Genomic DNA, 17,401 nt, shown 5'->3' with positions numbered 1-17,401 from the left:
CCCCTGTACTCCCCTTCCTGTCCCTTCCTCACACGCACCACAATAGCTGTGTCATCAGAATATTTCTGGATGTGGCAGGACTCAATGTTAAGGACTCAAAGCTAATTTAAAGTCCTAGGTGTAAAGAGTGAACAGGAGCGAGACTGTGGAGCCCCTGTGCCCCCCAGCCTGACAATCTGTGATCCAGGAAGTGAAGGAGGGTGTTGTGCTCAGTACTTCGTGTCAAACACTGGCACCAAAGTAACGTTGTGGTTTGCACCATTTCTGGGCCAATTTGGCTATTGGAAATAATTAATAATTACCAAAGATAATTAATAATTATATTGATTAATGTGTTTTACTGTAAAGTCCACCTGGACTGGGGCACCACCTTGTTAACTGAACTATCTGGTTGGTATCATGATTAATAATTAACCACCAAAGTTACTATATTGACAGCTAGTTGGAGGATTTCAGAGTTCTGTGCTGAGTAGAGGGTGGCAGTATTCACTCTTGTACAAGAAGACAGCGTCTTTATTAAAACATTTGTTAAAACATAGCAAAATCAACAGTCGAACTAAATGTGCCAAGCCAAAGAACAATAGAGTGTGTGTGGGTGTGTGGGTGTGTGTGTATGAGTGGGTGTGAATATGTATAAGAAGGTAAGATGGAGGACTACAAAAGGTGGGAGAACCAAATGGAGACAAAATGGAGGCCAGTCAGAGGTGTGTGGGTCAGAGGAAGCCAAAAGCCCAAGCCTGTGTGGTGGCTCTGTAGTTTTCAGTGGGCCCAACAAGGTTGAGGAGTGTCTTAATGTCACTGGTGATCCACGGCCTCTGGTGTCCACTTCCTGAATGTGCAGGTGGTTGCAGACCACCTGCAGACCAGGGTGTCATCTGATCTGCCAAGTGGTGGAAGGGCTGAAGCGGTGTGTGCCTCAGATACAGCAGATCAAGCGTCCTGTCTTCCCTTGTGGGACAGTAGGCATACTGTGAAAAGCCAATCAGACGGCAGCTCAGGCCGACATGATTCAAATCTCCTGATGTCACAATGAATGCATCAGGGTGCTGGGTCTGTATCTTCACAACAGCGTTGTGGGTGGCGTCTGCTCCACGCCTGGCCCGTGGCTGAATGTAAACGACAATGGCGGCGATGTGAGAAAACTCCCTCTGTACATAATAAGGTATGAGAGCGACTGCCAACAGTCCAACATCCTGACGGTAGATCGTCAACAGCAAAATCCAAAAATCAGCAAAATCAGCCTCCCACCTTGGTTCTTTCATTAAATATGGTTAAAACACACACCAAATATTAATATACATCACCCCAAAATGTTTTTAGTTGTATTTACACTCACAATATATTGAAGTTCTAATTCCTATATAAAATAGAGATTAATGTAAAGGCCAAAGCAACAGTAACTTAAGTAACTGTAGCTGTACAATAAGCGATATTTTTATCATGACTATATGTTGCCTTATTTTGTTTTCATGTAAGTTACTTTAATGATCAAAGAGACACGGTTCATTACATAGATATTTGAATTTGCACAGTAATCAGAATCAGCTTCATTTGTCATGCATGCATAGAACATAAGGAAGTTGAATTGGGCTCAATGGTGCACTCAACTTTTAAAACTGCCGAGGAAATCAGGCGACCCAACTTTAATCCCTGCTCACGCTTATGTGGGTTTCTGTGCAAAATAACACAGCTGAGTGATGATGGTGAAGTACACAGTGCTACTGCATACACTTGACAAGAAGTAACCGGAATAGTTGAGATAATCACACAAATACTGTCTTTTCTGAAAGAAATATGTTTTTAAAATCCAATTATTATTATAATTAGAATTATTATATTATAGTATTTGAGTAATTCCTGAAACATGGCATGCTGAAATACTTCTGACAACACAAGCACCTGCCAATTTCTCAGCCATGTTTTTTTTCATTTTATTTATTTGAACCAATAAGACAACAGGGCCATCAAGTGGCTTTAGTGGAACACTACATGTGACCTGACAGTGCTCACAGACCTCTTTGTTTTGAATGAGCTGCTGAGTGACACCAAATTAACTACTCGTTAATTTTCTATCAGTAAATAATTACTAACTACTTTCTGTGCCTCCTCCAGCACAGTAACAGTACTTCACACGAACCTAATGAAGATGAGGAGAGATGCTCCCCACCTGATCCTGTGATTCACCCTGTGATGTGTGCGTGGCAGTGACGTCACAGAGGAGGAGTCAGGCGCGTCTCTCGCTCAATCTGTTCGGATCCACTCAGATGAGCGCTTTAACTTCTCCCACAGGAGCTTAGAAATTTATATGCGATCAGTTTCGTTTTGACAGCGTGTTGTTGTTTTTTTTTTTTTTTTTTACAGATCAAGTCGTGAATGCAACATTACTTGTCAGCTAAGAGACCCGCTGAGTTCCTAACAGGTGTTGGGGCACGCCGCCCGGAACGATGGCAAACATGTCCAATGGGAAAGACGCAAATGCTGCACAAAAGTGAGTACAGGCAACTGGAAATGTAGCAATGCGCTGAAAGAGAAAGACAAACACGCTGGTGAGATGATGTGTAACTCAGCAACAACAACAAAAAAAGAATCTATTTTGGAAATAGCCTAAGTAATAATAATTCACCCTCACCTGCACCAGGAAACGCCTGTAAACTGTTTTAGTCTTTGTTTCCTTGTCGTCTACCTACGTAGTTCCCTATTTTGTCATAAAATAGTGCCAGATAAAATAAAGGTGGGTGATGCAGCCCAAGAGAAGCAGCAGCAGGGCCTTGGTTAACAAACCAGCAGATTAGCAGGTTACTGGTAGCACTTCATTTGTGAGGTTAATATTTGGGACATAACACACATGATGTTGCTGTAATTGCATCATATCAGCTCTGTGATCAGTGGGGGGGGGGGGTGCGTCAGCTTTGGGCAGCATTAAAAGCCTGTTGCTCCTTGCTGTGAGCCTCTCACCTGGACCATGCTGTGTATTTATCAGTGTGTGCACTCCACTGCCTGCAGCCCCCCCCCCCCGAACAACCAGCCTACTTACTCACAGTGTTATGCATTTACCATGTGTATGTTCTTTGCCCATGCTTGTGCCGCAGCTCCTCACAGACCCTAAAAGAGTGCCTGGATGAGTGCATGGAGGCTCTGGATCTCTTCCTTAACAACCACTTCAGCGAGAGCCTGGAGAGGCTGCGGCCAAGGTAACGGAATAATCCTGAGTCACGTTTGTCTCTAGAGAGGTTTTAACCTGCTGCTGCTGCTGTCTGAGCTTCAGGCCGTGTTCTGCTGTTTTAGCACATTCATGGTGGTGTGTTTGCGAGTGTAACGTCAGCAGTATTTTGTTTTGAAACTTCTGTGGTGGGAACTGCGAAGCGGCGTGCTTCCTGTAAGCCAAGACACGAGGGTGGCCACGGCAGGCTGCAGTTCTCCAGGATATGAGGTGTTTGCTGAAGCTGACGCCCAAGGTCTGACTGATTCAACAGGCAGCAGAGTGGCAGCCCTGCAAAATAAACACCGTGCACAAGACAGAGAGGGACAGTTGAGGAGATAGGAAGCATAAAGAGAACTAGATATTTACTCTTATCTTTTCTCAACAGGAAAATGTGCAGATCATACGGTAGCTGTCCTCCAAAAATGGTCTGTGTTTGCTTGCAGCATGATGTTTATAATGTTGATCTTGTGACTCCATGTTTCCTATGCAGAGTGAATGAGAGTATGTACCATGCGCTTATCTATGCCACATTGCTGGAAATGCAGGCCATGATGACTTTCCAGCATGATGACATCAGCAATGCAGGAAATACCATGAAGAACGCCCAGGAGGTCTGTCAGAGGTAAAGATGTCTCAGGAACGTAGATAATATTTGACCAGATTTCACTCATGTCATAGACTGCAATTAAAAAAAACTCTCAGTCGCTGCATCTTTTTAAACACCTTACTTTATTCTCTAAGGCGCTACTGACTCTTCCTCTGCAGTCCAAGAGCCATAAGAGGAGAAATTTACATGAGTGCATTTACATGGCCTGTTCCTGACCAAACTACTGATTTGTCTGTGTTTGCATGAGTAAAGCCAAGATAGCGAACAAGGACACATGGCGATTAGTGGATGATCTTAAAAGTGGTTCACAGGAAAAGTTGCTCAGTGTCTCCTGTTGATTCTAAAAATATTGTTTGGTGTTTCAGGTTTCGACGGAAAGCTGCAGGTCTGACGAACAAGTCAGCAGGGGAATCGCTCACCGAAGGTATATATATATATATATATATATATATATATATATATATATATATATGTCTCACTCCTTTGGAAAATCCATCCCAAAACAGTAAAGGCAGTGGATAAAATGTGTACTTTACATGATTGTAAATCATATGTAATGGAGTTTTGGAGCAAAGTTGTTCAACAGACGAGCATTGAGCCATGCAGCTAGCATGGCTATCAAAACCAGTTATGCATTGGGGCTAGAAAATGGAAAATGAAGAGGTGTCCTGTTTACCATTATACCAAAAATCAATAATAATAATAATAATAATAATAATAATGAAAATAATAATATATTTTAAAATAAATAGATAAATAAAAACTAAAATAAATAATGCAGATATTAAAAACAAAAGACAGAAGATGCAAAATGTACCAATAAAGAAGAACAATAACATTGATTGCAAACAAGATCATAGAAATAATGAAATCATTAAATGCATCATAGTCGGGTAGAAAATAAAAAAGACTGGAATCTCCTGTTTGGTAGATCAGCTGTGTTGTAAAGCCTGGCACAGGATTTTACATACTGACTACAATCATCGTATGTTATTTATTGCTTGATTTATTGTGTGTGTGGATGTGCTTTTGCAGTGCAGCTTCACGCAGAAGTGTGTTACGCAGAGTGCCAACTCCAAAGAGCTGCTCTCACGTTCCTACAGGTGCAGTGCACTAACTCACCTTTTTTTTTTTTTTTTTTTTGAAAAACACAGAGCCAACCGTACATCTTCATGTCTCTGTATGTCCTCTGTAGCAGCACACCACAGGTTCCACAGCGTCCATGTTTTCAAGCCCGTGTTTGATTTATGCTGTTGATTTGTTTTACAGGATGAGAACATGGTGAGTTTTATCAAAGGAGGGATCAAAGTACGGAACAGTTACCTAATATACAAGTAAGTAATGAGAGAAAATCAGAGGATATATTTGTACAGTGCACAAATATCTGATCATTTAACAGCCAAACATTCAGTAGTTTCTTAAAGTATTTGTATGGTTATTATTAAAGGGGCATTCTACAGATTTTACTAATAACGTTCAGTCAGAAGAGCACTATTAAGTCTCTGAAAACAGTTGTATAATAGTTTCTGTAGATTGGAAGGGAACTTTATGAAAAATGTTTAGTCACATGACATTACACTATATAGTATTAGATTATTATGGTGAGCTCTGTTGTTAAGCAATTGAAAGAGTTGTCTTTTATTCTCCAGAGAACTGCATTCCTTCATAAAATCTCACAACTGTCTCAAAGGACCTAGCCACGTTCACTTAGAGGGAGGAGTGTCGTTTGGAATGGGAGCGTTTAATCTGGTATGTCGCAAAAATGTCTTCAAACCCCATCGGCTGACTGTATGGTTTGTGTGATCACGTGTTTGTACCAAGCAGTTTTATCTGGTCTTCTTCATTTACAGACACTCTCTCTATTTCCTCCACGGATACTCAAAGTGTTGGAGTTCGCAGGCTTCTCGGGAGACAAGGTCTGTCATATGAATATTCCTCCATGTACAGTGCTTAACAAATGTATTAGACCACCACCCAGTGTAAGGTGTTTGCCTCCGCTGCCCTAAATTAACAGTATTGCTGATAACCAAAATATTTTTTTAATTTCTGTAATGGTTAACCCACCAGTATGTGTAAGCTCTTTAATCAAAATGATGTATTTGAAATGATGTAAAATGAATCTGGAGTAGTGGAACTGATGGACTGGCCAAGTCAAAGTCCAGACTTGAATCCTATCGAACAGATCTGGGATTTATTGAATTAAAAAATAGATCACACACAAATTTAATCCAAAGCAAGTCTCTGGGAACAGCAAGGAACTATTTGGAGCTCAATAACAAAAGAGACGGTCGAAAAGTACATGAAAAACAATCAGGGCTAAAGGAGGTCAAACTAAATGTTAAGAGTTTTGTCAATAAGGACTATTTAGTTGTTCCAGTTTGTTATTTGCCTAATAAATAATAATACAATGTTTAATTTGAAACAAGTTTTTGACAGATTTCTAAAGTATTTGTGTTTTCTCGTTTTTATGACAGGTGGTCTGATAAATTTGTTAAGCACTGTACTTTTGCTCATTTCCTGACCCACTCATGGAAGTTTTTGTGCATGTGCGGTCCTGTTTTAGGAATACGGCCTGTCCCTGCTGCATGGTGGCGCGACGGGGTTGAACCTGCGCTCCATGCTGTGCGCTCTGCTGCTGCTCTGCTACTACACCTTTCTCACGTTCATACTAGGTAGTGCTGTATCTCGTCCACATGTTATGTGCACATGATCATTCACATCAGATCCGTATGATCGTATCATATAAACCGTATTTTATCATATGACATCTCTGTTCTATCCTCTCAGGAACTGGTGAGGGAGAGGTGAGTGACGCTGAAAAGCTGCTGAAACCTTTCCGGCTCCGTTACCCACAGGTGAGTGGCAGTAAGCATCATGTATTTCCTGTATAAATCACTGTGGACTCTCTTTGCAGTAATATGAAGGCATTCACCCTTATGTGTGCCTCTCAGACTGATGCCATAAGCCCAAAACAGAGAAAATAGAAACAAGCCCAGGGAGCTATTGTTCCCAACTACCTTTTAGAACCAAATATTTTGTGAGAAGGAGTTAATTTTGCTGGTGTGACTGGGCTTTAAATGGTAACTGGAATGATTTTACACGCAAAGATTAGATTACAAGTCATGGTTCTATGGTTCTAATGAAAAATGCTGTTGAGTTGCATTATGGGAAATGTAGGATCCAGCGTTTTTGGAGCTTCACCCTTACTAGGCACCGAAAAGTTAGGATATCGCCACCTCTTCTGCATCTATTTCTCACTTCTTTTGAAGCCAACCTAATGAAGGTGAAAAAATATATTTCCGAAGTAACCAGATAATTCTGGCTGACTATTACTTCGATCTAATGTTATCTCTTGTTTTTTTAGTATCACCACTAGTTCATGATAGCTATTGATTATATTGTATTCATCAAAGTAATTGTTGTAATTTTGGAACATGGCATTTCCCTCATCTGAACAAGTAATTTAAGTGATAGAAGTGAGTACAAAGTTATTGTAATTGATAGAAATGAAAACTACCACAACAAGATACAAGTTGTATGAAACCAGCCAATGGATTCCAGCTGTAGTTTGTAGTGTTTGTATCACACTTTTTAGTTGATATTTGAATATGAGGAGATTCCTCCTGATCTCTTCCCAGCTCCTCATTCACGCTGGTGTTCACTCTCCCCTGACTTCCACCAAGTTTCTTCATGTCATTGTTCTTTTAATCTTTCTATTTTTACGTGAACATTGCATCTCACCGTACATCAGCAACTTCTTACAAATCCCTCCTTCTCTTTTCTTTCCATCGTCCAGTCACTTACTCAGAATCATCCCCACCCTGATTACCTGCATTTGAAACTCACTCCACCTTCCACTTACGCAGCACCTTCTGCACTCTGAATCCTTACGATCGACTTACCTTTATTTTACATGCACTCGCGCACCTTTTGTGCTATCGCTCCTTCCACTCCATGTGACTCACATTCTTGTAAATCCCTGTTTCCACTCCACCTTTTACCTACATGCATGCCCATCCCAGAGAACAAACTCAAAGCTCTGACGCCATGTGTACCAAACCAAAGTGGAAATGTCTTGGTTAAACATCTCAAAGAGTAATTGTTGTACGGCAGGTTTGCTGGCAGATAGATGAGAATTTAACACACAGTAATAATAACATACAGTACAATACTGAGGCTAAAGTCTCATTTTATGAATTGTGTTTTTCCTCTTCTGTCCAGGGTGCGATATTCCTCTTCTTTGCAGGCAGGACAGAGGAGCTGAAGGGGAACATTGATGCGGTGCGTTTCATAAATGATGTCGGTGCCTGTTGCCTGTTTTAAGCCCCAGAGCAACGCTTTAATGTTCATATTAATGCATAAAATCCCTCAAAATATCCTTATTAATGTGCTGTATGATGTAACGTCACTGTGCTACCAGGCGGTGGCACTCTTTGAAGATGGCTGCAAGGCCCAGCAGGCATGGAAGCAGTTCCACCACATGTGCTACTGGGAGCTGATGTGGTGCTTCACCTATAAGCGAGCGTGGAAGTTGGCGTACTTCTACGCAGACCTCCTAAGCCAGGAGAGCCGCTGGTCCAAGGTACAGAGAAGATCAGACTGACTTAAGTTGGATGATCTCTGGATACAAACTGTGCGCTGATGATGTCAAGCATCTCGAGGATTATAATGGGTGACTCCTGTCTCTATGTTTCTCTCTGCTAGGCCATGTATGTTTACATGAAAGCTGCTTACCTCAGCATGCTGCCTGAAGATGAGGCCAGGCCTTTTGGGGAGAATGAGGTGGAGCTATTTAGGTAAACACACACACACACACAGTGTAATTGTTCCATAGTTTATCTCACAGACACACTGCTATTGTCCTAAAGCTCATAATACTTTTGCATTTTACTCAGATTGGTATATAAAGCGTCTGACAACATTCCCACAGAAATAGACCTTTTTGTTTAACCAGAAACAGCCGTTGCATCGCCCTGTTCAAACCTACCGGACACCATTGACAAAAACAGTAATTTTAGCTCACAGAACATATTTATGAGTGGCTGGTATGCTGCTGTCTCAATAGATTATTTTGTTTGTGTGTCACACAAATATTGTGCTGGACCCGAACAAACCCTTTAAAAACAACAACAGCAGCAACTCCTGTGCAAAATTATTGTTTTTGTCAATGAAGTCTGGTGGTGAGTGATACACCAGCTATTTGTGGTGAAACAAAAAGGATCTTACAGGTCTATATCTGTGGAGATCCTTTCTGTAATGTTGTCAGCAACTTTTAGAGGACATACTTTGATCTGGCGCAATTGCCCCGAGGGATTACACTACAGCCACTGCAGCTTGTTCACTGCCCATTCTTGGCAGCTGGCAGAGGCGATCTGGACCAGTTCCAAAAGTCTTGGTACCCACCAGTCTTTTTGATCCTAAAAATAGAGCCCTGGTTTAAAAATACCAGTTATCAAGTGGACAGAGACACAGCTTCAAACGAATACTAATGTTGGCCCATGTCTGCTGTATGTGTAAATGTGCAACTGTTAACTACCACATTCGGTGTCAAGGTGATGCAGTATGTCACTTCTAGCTTGTTACTCTGCCCCCAAGTGGCCAAAAACAAAGAAATGTAGGTTTAAAAGTATGTTAGATGTTTTAGGCACTGCTTCACTAATTCTGACCCCATCCCTCCTTTCTAAATTATCTTTATCATTTTCCTGTGTCTTTAGAAAAGTGCCCACCTTCAAACAGAAGATAGCTGGGAAGTCCCCCCCAACAGAGAAGTTTGCTATAAGAAAAGCCAGACGCTACAAGGCTCCCAGCCCGATCAGGCTACCAGTGCCAGTGCTGGTAAAGTTTCACAAAGAGTCACACAATGGGCAGTATGTCTAACACACAGAGCCTTCCAACAGCATTCACTGTTTCATTGCAGGAGATGATGTACATGTGGAACGGTTTCAGTATGATCAGCAAACGACCTGAGCTGACTGAAGGCATGATGCAGACTTTGGTGGAAGCAGAGCACGCCCTGCTAGAGTCTCCTGGTAGCACAACTTATCCTGAACCACGTGCCACGACAAATCTCTTTTTAGATTAGAGCACATGACACATCTGTGTGTCTGCTGTTCTAATAGTGTCTGCTCCATTTTCCTCAGGAAATCAGTATTCGGTGGATGACCGCTGCCTGATCCACCTGCTGAGGGGTCTTTGTTTGAGGAACCAGGGTCTCCTCCAGGCTGCCGAGGAATGCTTCAACAAGGTGTTTTCCAGGTGAGCTCCAGTGGATCCATCTCAAGTGAGGGCAATTGATTCCCTGCTTCCACCGGTCAACAAATAATTCTCTAGGAAACCATTTATCCTCTGTGCACAGAGAATCATCGGTGTGTGTGCACTGCATGAAACAACATGGCAACATGGATAAACGCATACACATAAACACGCATCATGTGTCGTGTTGATTTGGCCCAGAAGACTATTTAATGTTCAAATTTCACTGTGGTATTCAGACAATAAGAATAAACTTGTTCAAAACATCACAAGTTATTGATTTAACCTGTCTCTCTGCTTGCTCAGTGAAAAGAAGATCAAGTTTGACCACTATCTGGTGCCCAACTCTCTGGTGGAGCTCAGTCTGCTCTACGCAGACCAGGGCAGGAGGGACGATGCTATTAAACTTCTGCATAAAGCCAAGTAAGTTAGTCCTTTTATGGCAGCTTCACTGAAGCCCACAAGAGACACAGTCACATCCTGCCACACAGATCCTCTCAGATGACAAAGCAGAATATAATATTTCAAGTCTTACAATATGTGCATTTAACACAGAAATGCAGCACATCAGAGCTTGTGTGTGCAGCATTTTGGGGGCACATGGATTATTGTAAAGGCATTTATATTTCATAATCATCCAATTCCCCCACATCTCCAGTGTTTGCTACGCTAGCCAGCTGCTGGCTGTAGCTGTTTATTAGCAGTCGAGGTATAAGTCTACTCATTTATGTACCTGCTAGAGAACACAGAAGCTTTTTTAGAGTAATACCGAAGTTGTGCACATTTGTCTTGTAATGTATTGCTATATTATTTTTTATATTTATTGCAATTCTTTCACCAACAATGTCCTTATTAGAGGACTGTTAGACAGGAGAGTGCTAATGCACAGGAGGTTCTGTCTGTCTGAGTGTAGCCACTACAGGAACACTAGAGGTCGCTCTCTGCCTATCGCATACAGGCCTAAATCCATCCATCCATTCATCCATTGTCTATACTGCTTATTCTTAAAAATCACGAGGGAGGGGGGGGGGGGGCTGGAGCCAATCCCAGCTGACATCAGGCGAGAGACAGGATACACCCTGGACAGGGCCGACACATAGAGACAGACACGCTTACATTCACACCTACGTGCAATTTAGAGTCACAAATGATCCTGACCAGCAGGTCTTTGGACTGTGTTTTTACTGCACATATTGGATGTCAACCCTCTGCCGCCACTGGATATAAGGCAACTTTTTGGTCAGATTACTGCTTTAAGTTGAGCAATAATTCACAAAAAAAGCTTTAGATGTGAAATGAAACACTATGTAATTGCAGGTGTTTTTTGGCAGTTTATATGTAGGTGTGTCAGTGTGTAATTTCCATTCATCGGTTTCATCTAACGCCCCTATTTTCAGTCACACTGTAACCTTCTCTTTTGTTTTGACTCGAAGGCAAAACTACAAGGAATACTCGATGGAGTCTCGTACACAGTTCAGGATACACGCTGCTCTGGCCAAACTCAAGGCTGACACTGGCGAGGAGGAGGACACCCATCTGTAGGAGGACATTTCGTCATGACTGGAAAGGCTCGTCACACTGGATGTTTTAGCTTGATGCCCAGTTTTTATGCATTTTCAACAAGTGCATCTTGGGTATTTTATCACTTTGTTTAGGTATACCCCTTTAAGGAATTTGTGTCACAGTCTGCACAAACACATCCCTGGATGAAGGTATAACCTGTTAGAATATTATATTTAAGTGTCAAGTGGACATTTTGTTGTATGGACAATGTTTTTATTGTTTACACTGATAATTAAAGGACACTACATTTAATCAACAATTGATTGAAAGCGACTATAAATATAAAATGTAAGGAATTTTATAACTTAATGAAACGTATAGAAATTATTTTACTGTATTGACAGAGCTTTACATGATTATTACATAATTAAGTAACTTTGGCATAATGTGATGTTTTGGGATGACAGTATTTTAAGGTGTTTATCGTATTTCACACACAACTGCAAAAAAATAGACGCAATTGCTTTAGAGCCAAATTTAAGAAATAGTGAACTGACTTATAGAAATGTTTGACCCAGTGCTCTGTGCACCCTGACTGTGCATTGCAGGTAACTGCGTTCTGTAAGGCTGCACAGGAAATGCATACAAGCATACGACGCCCAACAGCTAAAGCATGGTGAAGTGGTGAGACTTAATCAGAACTCAGTGTTTAGACAGATCTGGACACATTCTTTTGAAAGTACAGATTATTTTTGCATAAATAAATTTGACATATGAACATCTGTGTTTTGTCTGTAATTATAACTAAATTTGAAACGACCTGTTTGCCATCTTGCATTTTCCTTAAAAAATATTTCAGACAAAAAGTCTGTACAGATATTAATTTATTTCAGTGATAGGTTAATACATAAAGGGATTGTGAAAAATTAACATATGCTTAAACAACTCTGGATGAAGTTTTTTTACAGAAGGAAGGAAAAACATGCATGGGGTTTCTTTAATCCAGGTCTTTACAGATGCTGTCAGTTAACACAACACAAGGATTAAACTGTTATTAAGATACACTTAAAACAGCCATTCCACTGAATTGTGTTACGCGGCGCGTCTTCCATCTCAGAAACATTGAGACCTGGACCCGACAGTTATTCATGTGTGAAATGACAGTCCAAGACTACGAGGAGGCATCAGGAGGTGTGACAGGGGCTGCCGCCTTCTCCTCTTTCAGTCTGCGTTTCATTAGTTTCCTCTTCTTCTTCTCTTCCTTTTCTATTTCAGCAACCATTTCCAGGAACTTGGGGCTGCGGGGGTCCATTGCAAAGCCAAAACGCTCTCTGGCCTCAGCCAGCAACTTTGCACGGCGAGCTTTCTCCTCCTTTAGCTTGAGTTTGGTTTCACGCTTTTCTCTGCGCCAGTCAGCGATCATCTGGGGCATTTTGGCCACGTTAGCTGCTATGAGTTTCTCTCTGCAAAGGAAATAGAAAAGATTAGTTTAACAGATGTTAATGTGGTGCATAGTTGTATGATGGCAGATTTGTTCAGATTATGTCTCGACAACTATTAGATTGCCATAAAATATGGTGCAGTTCATGTTCCTCACAGGATCTATTATAATAACCCCCTTATGATTCCCTCGCTCTACTATCGTGTTTATTTGGTTCTCAACATAATCATTGTATTTACACAAATGTAAACACCTCTACACACACATAATGACATTAACACTGGCGTTGACATCAATGTAAATTTGCAACTGTAGCCCCAACACAACCGTCATGTACACCATACAATTACTCAACTGACAGGAAAATGACAATTCTCTATTTGTACCTTCTCATTTCTAAAGACTTCCTGCTCTTCTTTCGTTTTATGTGAAGATGAAATGAATATTTTTGAACATTAGTCAGACCAAACAAGACATTTAGAGGGACCACCGGGGACTCTGGGAAACAGATCTCACTATTTTCAGATTTTTTTTAATAGTTTTAACTATACCAGAAACAATCAGCAGATTGATCTTTAACAGAAATGACACAAAGTGTGTTGACAGCCAACTTAATTGGCAATGCAACTAAAAACAGTTGCATTGTGGGAAATGTAAGAGTCAGGATACCTCTGCCTCAGCTGCTTCATTTTTGACTCTTCTGAGTTCTAAGTACATGGAGATGCAAAACTGAATTGCTGGACTAACCTTTTAATTGATTATGTTTACCATCTTTACTTAACACTTCCGCAAAAGTGTCCAGGCTCTAAATCATATTTCAAATCAATGTTCTGAGTGATAAAATATTTTAGCTGTAGGCGTCTAAAATATCACAATTAAACGGCATAAAACTTTCTCTAAAGCTCTGTGAATGACTAGATGGCTGAAGTTGGCTCTCATCCATCATCCTTCTCCATCAGTGTCCACCTGTACTTGGAGCTGGATGTGTATATTTAGTATATTTACTCAAGTACTGTACTTAACTACAGTTTTGAACTTAACTGATTCCAAGGAAATTCACTTTCTTTACTGCCACATCATTAAAGTGATGCAGATTAATTCGTAAACATAGGCTGTATGAAAGTCTTTTGCACAATCTAAGTGCATAAATAATTATAATCCAATATACATTATTCTGAAATGGGCCATTCTGCATGAAAGAGAAGCTACTTTTGCTTTAGGTAAGTATATTCTAATGTCAGTACTATCATACTTCAGTAGAAATAAATAAACACATTAATGCATGGCTTTTGCTTGTGACAGAGCACTTCTTCAACCTCTGCATAAACACACCAATGCATGATGGTAATACCTGACAGGTGACATTGGTGCACAGTGCAGAGCTGTGCGTAAACAGACTGGGGTGTCCGATAATGGACGCACTAGCCGCAGTAGCATGACTTACTTAGCCAGCCGCTTTTCTGTTTCCTGCTTCTCCTTGGCCTCGATGTTCGCCAGCACCACCGTTAACGGAGGGTGCCACTCCTTTTCCTCCGCGATGATCTTGTCCAGCTGCTCGTGGCTGGGCCACAGCGACGCAGGGTCGATGCCCGACTTGGAACCATAGCGGCCGAACAGCTTCCGGTCGTACCGGGCCGTCTTCTGCCACTCCGGCGTCTTCTCGCTCTCCTTGTCCGGGATGTACGGGTCACGGAGGTTCAGTCTTAAAGGTCTGGGGTTGTAGGACGCTGTCTGCAGGAGGAGCCCGCTCGCAGAAAGTACACTTTTTGGAGAGGAAATCCCCTTTAAAGTCCTACATAACACTGCCGTCCTCCTGCACAGCATGGACGCCGCCATCTTTCCTCCACCACAAGAAGGACCCGGAATGACGTCAGAGGTGGCTACAGCAATGCCTGTTCATCCCGGCAAGCCGATGGACCCCCATGAGCTCTGGTATGGTTGTACAGTTTGAAATTATTATCTATAATAAAGCCGTATTGTTTACTGGATAATAATGTTACAGGGACACACAGAGCAATTTGTTTAAGTAGCTCATCGCATTACAAAAAGTAAGTTTAAGGTGTTCTGAATAAAGCATTAAAGACATTACACAGGAGGAGTCAGCATGTGGCATAAAACACACTGAGTCAAAAGGATTAAAATAGTACTGAATTAAAATAGTAGTGAAACAACTACTCATATAAACCACATAAAATTATCTGACAAAAATGTTCACAATATGTTATATGAAAAAATGCAAACCACTTTCTATTTCCAGCATCTCAAATGTGAGGATTTGCTACTTTTTGAGTATCAATGCAAATAATAATGGAGACATTGAAAACTATTCATTGTTTTCTGACATTTATAGACTAATAATTAATCCTAAAGATAATCAACAGATGACTCAATCATCCCGATGTACCTAAAAAAGTTTGAAGCTTTGAAGGTGGTCAGATGTGTGCCAAATCTTACACTCTATCTTTTGTAGCTTTGTTTCATATCTTTGAGGTATAATAATTATCAAACAATTTATCTCCTTCTGGTTTGCTATATCGATACATTGCTATATCATAAAGTATTTAATCAGAAATAGTTTTTTCTTGGTTCAGTACTGAGGAACCTAAAATGTCCAAAGGTCCATAGCTGGTAAATAGCTGGGGAAGGAGCATGTTTTTCACCAAACATCCTTGTTGACTTGGAAGTAGTTGTGTGCAGGTGGGCCTGAGCCAGAGCACCAGAGCAAGAAGGGCAGCTGAGAGTCTTTTAACACCTTCTTTTAACATTTAAGGACCACTGGGCAGGAGGGAATAAACCTTCTTTAGAATAGAGGATCTTTGTTTTAACCTCCTTAGCTCCACTTCCTCCTTCTTCTTTTTAGCAGCCTCCCTCAACTTTTAGATTTGTTTTCTTTTCGGGAAGCGGAGATAGAACAAATGGGGTCGCTCTGGAGTACAGCACTTATAGACACAGATGTCATCGCTTTTGTGTCGTGGGAGCGCACGGAGCTCTCCATCGTCATTAAAGATTTAGGGTTCCCATGGCAGGGGTAGCACTGGGCTAGAGGTGGGGGTGGGCATGACAGAGGCTTAATTTGGCTTAGGAGCGATCTGGTGCCAAGCCCGGGGCTTTAGGGATCACATCAACGTCAGTCACAGGCAAATAGGCTTGTTAGCAGTTAGACGATAAGGGGATGGTGGCAAGATGACAGGTCTATTTCTGAGTGAGTGTGTGAGTAGGAGGGATGGGTGGTGTATTAATACATGTTTAGGAAAGTTATATAGAGCACGCACACCTGAAATATGACTCTGTTACCTTTTGAAATCGCATCTGCTTTTGCAGACGGTTTTAATTTATAGAGCAGTGCATCTGTACTGAATAGAATGAGTAGTCGCAGTGGTTCAGAGCATTTATTGGAACAAGCACAGCACAACTTTGGCCTCCATTGTTGGTCAGATGTGCAGGATCACATCTGGTCACTTTAAAGTCAGGGGCTTAAATAGCTCCGTAGCACATGTTGGCACACAATTCCAACAGTTCAGGTGCTGCCCCTTGAAGGATAGACTCTTTCAAGTGCAACTCAGTGTAATCATTTTGATATCTGATAGACTTCGTTAGGTGGGATGGGGAAACTCATTAAAACAAGCGAGAGCTGGTGCTGCCAAGTGAGGTTTAATAGCAACATTGGTACCTTTAGGGTCTGTGGTGCCAGGAACTGGAATATGTTACTTTTCAACATCTAAATAATTAGTACATCAAAAAGAGGGCTTGTGGGAAACTTGGAAGTTTAACCTTATGACTCCAGTAAAATTTGTATTAAATTCTTTTTGGATGTTTGACTTGGAGTGATTTTAGTTGATTTTAGTAACAGCCCAACACAATATAAGGTTCTACGGTGTTGGTTTGTTTGTAGTAATATGTCACTTAAAATCACCTGGACTTCTGCTTCTTTGAAAATTTGTCTTGGTAATCAATTTAATTGCGTGTCAATTCTTTTTTTGAGCAAAAATGCCAAAAAAAATTTGCTCTTCAAGCTTTTTACATGTTAGGATTTGCTGCTTTTCTCAGTTTTATATCAGTGTAAATAAAAAGACTCTTGGTTGAACAAAACAAGACATTTAAAAAAACATCTTGGCCTCTGAGAACCTGTAAAAGGCCCTTTTCACTATTTTCTGGCATTTTATCAATCAATTGACTGATCCATGAATGGAGGAAATGATGGGCAGTTGCATTCTCTGTGTTTTCTTTGCCTTTTTTTTTTTTTTTTTAGCTGTGTGTGCTTTAATTAACCCCTTTTCAACATATAAACCGAAGACACCTTAACTATTAGCACCATCAGTGGCCACAAATGTGGAGCATCGAATTAAATTTTAACGGTCTACGTTCTTTTAAACACATGCAAAATTCATGCTTAAAT

The 17,401-nt window shown here is 41.0% G+C and overlaps 2 protein-coding genes across 3 annotated transcripts; one reads left to right on the top strand and one right to left on the bottom strand.

Moving 5' to 3' along the window:
- Positions 1-2,381: 2,381 nt before the first annotated feature.
- Positions 2,382-12,357, top strand: LOC139216851 (tetratricopeptide repeat protein 39A). Of its 2 annotated transcripts, none has more exons than XM_070848082.1 (18): positions 2,382-2,488; positions 3,090-3,191; positions 3,693-3,824; positions 4,175-4,233; positions 4,845-4,912; positions 5,079-5,143; positions 5,459-5,558; positions 5,660-5,725; positions 6,373-6,481; positions 6,597-6,664; positions 8,031-8,090; positions 8,230-8,391; positions 8,514-8,605; positions 9,524-9,644; positions 9,727-9,838; positions 9,950-10,064; positions 10,368-10,484; positions 11,495-12,357. In XM_070848082.1, exons 1-18 carry the CDS (start codon positions 2,445-2,447, stop codon positions 11,601-11,603), a joined length of 1,701 nt encoding a protein of 566 aa, XP_070704183.1. In that variant the 5' UTR covers positions 2,382-2,444; the 3' UTR covers positions 11,604-12,357. The 2 variants fall into 2 exon arrangements, with proteins under 2 accessions (XP_070704183.1, XP_070704182.1); XM_070848081.1 differs by having other exon boundaries at positions 6,373-6,484.
- Positions 12,358-12,431: 74 nt separating this feature from the next.
- Positions 12,432-14,852, bottom strand: gadd45gip1 (growth arrest and DNA-damage-inducible, gamma interacting protein 1). The gene is made up of 2 exons (XM_070848083.1): positions 14,450-14,852; positions 12,432-13,027 (listed from the first exon to the last, which is right to left on the bottom strand). Exons 1-2 carry the CDS (start codon positions 14,839-14,841, stop codon positions 12,736-12,738), a joined length of 684 nt encoding a protein of 227 aa, XP_070704184.1. The 5' UTR covers positions 14,842-14,852; the 3' UTR covers positions 12,432-12,735.
- Positions 14,853-17,401: the final 2,549 nt, after the last annotated feature.

Source organism: Pempheris klunzingeri, chromosome 17 (assembly GCF_042242105.1).
Source record: "Pempheris klunzingeri isolate RE-2024b chromosome 17, fPemKlu1.hap1, whole genome shotgun sequence".
Taxonomy (NCBI): domain Eukaryota; kingdom Metazoa; phylum Chordata; class Actinopteri; order Acropomatiformes; family Pempheridae; genus Pempheris; species Pempheris klunzingeri.
The sequence above is the reverse complement of the archived record's forward strand: the minus strand, read 5'-3'. Positions and strand labels throughout refer to the sequence as shown.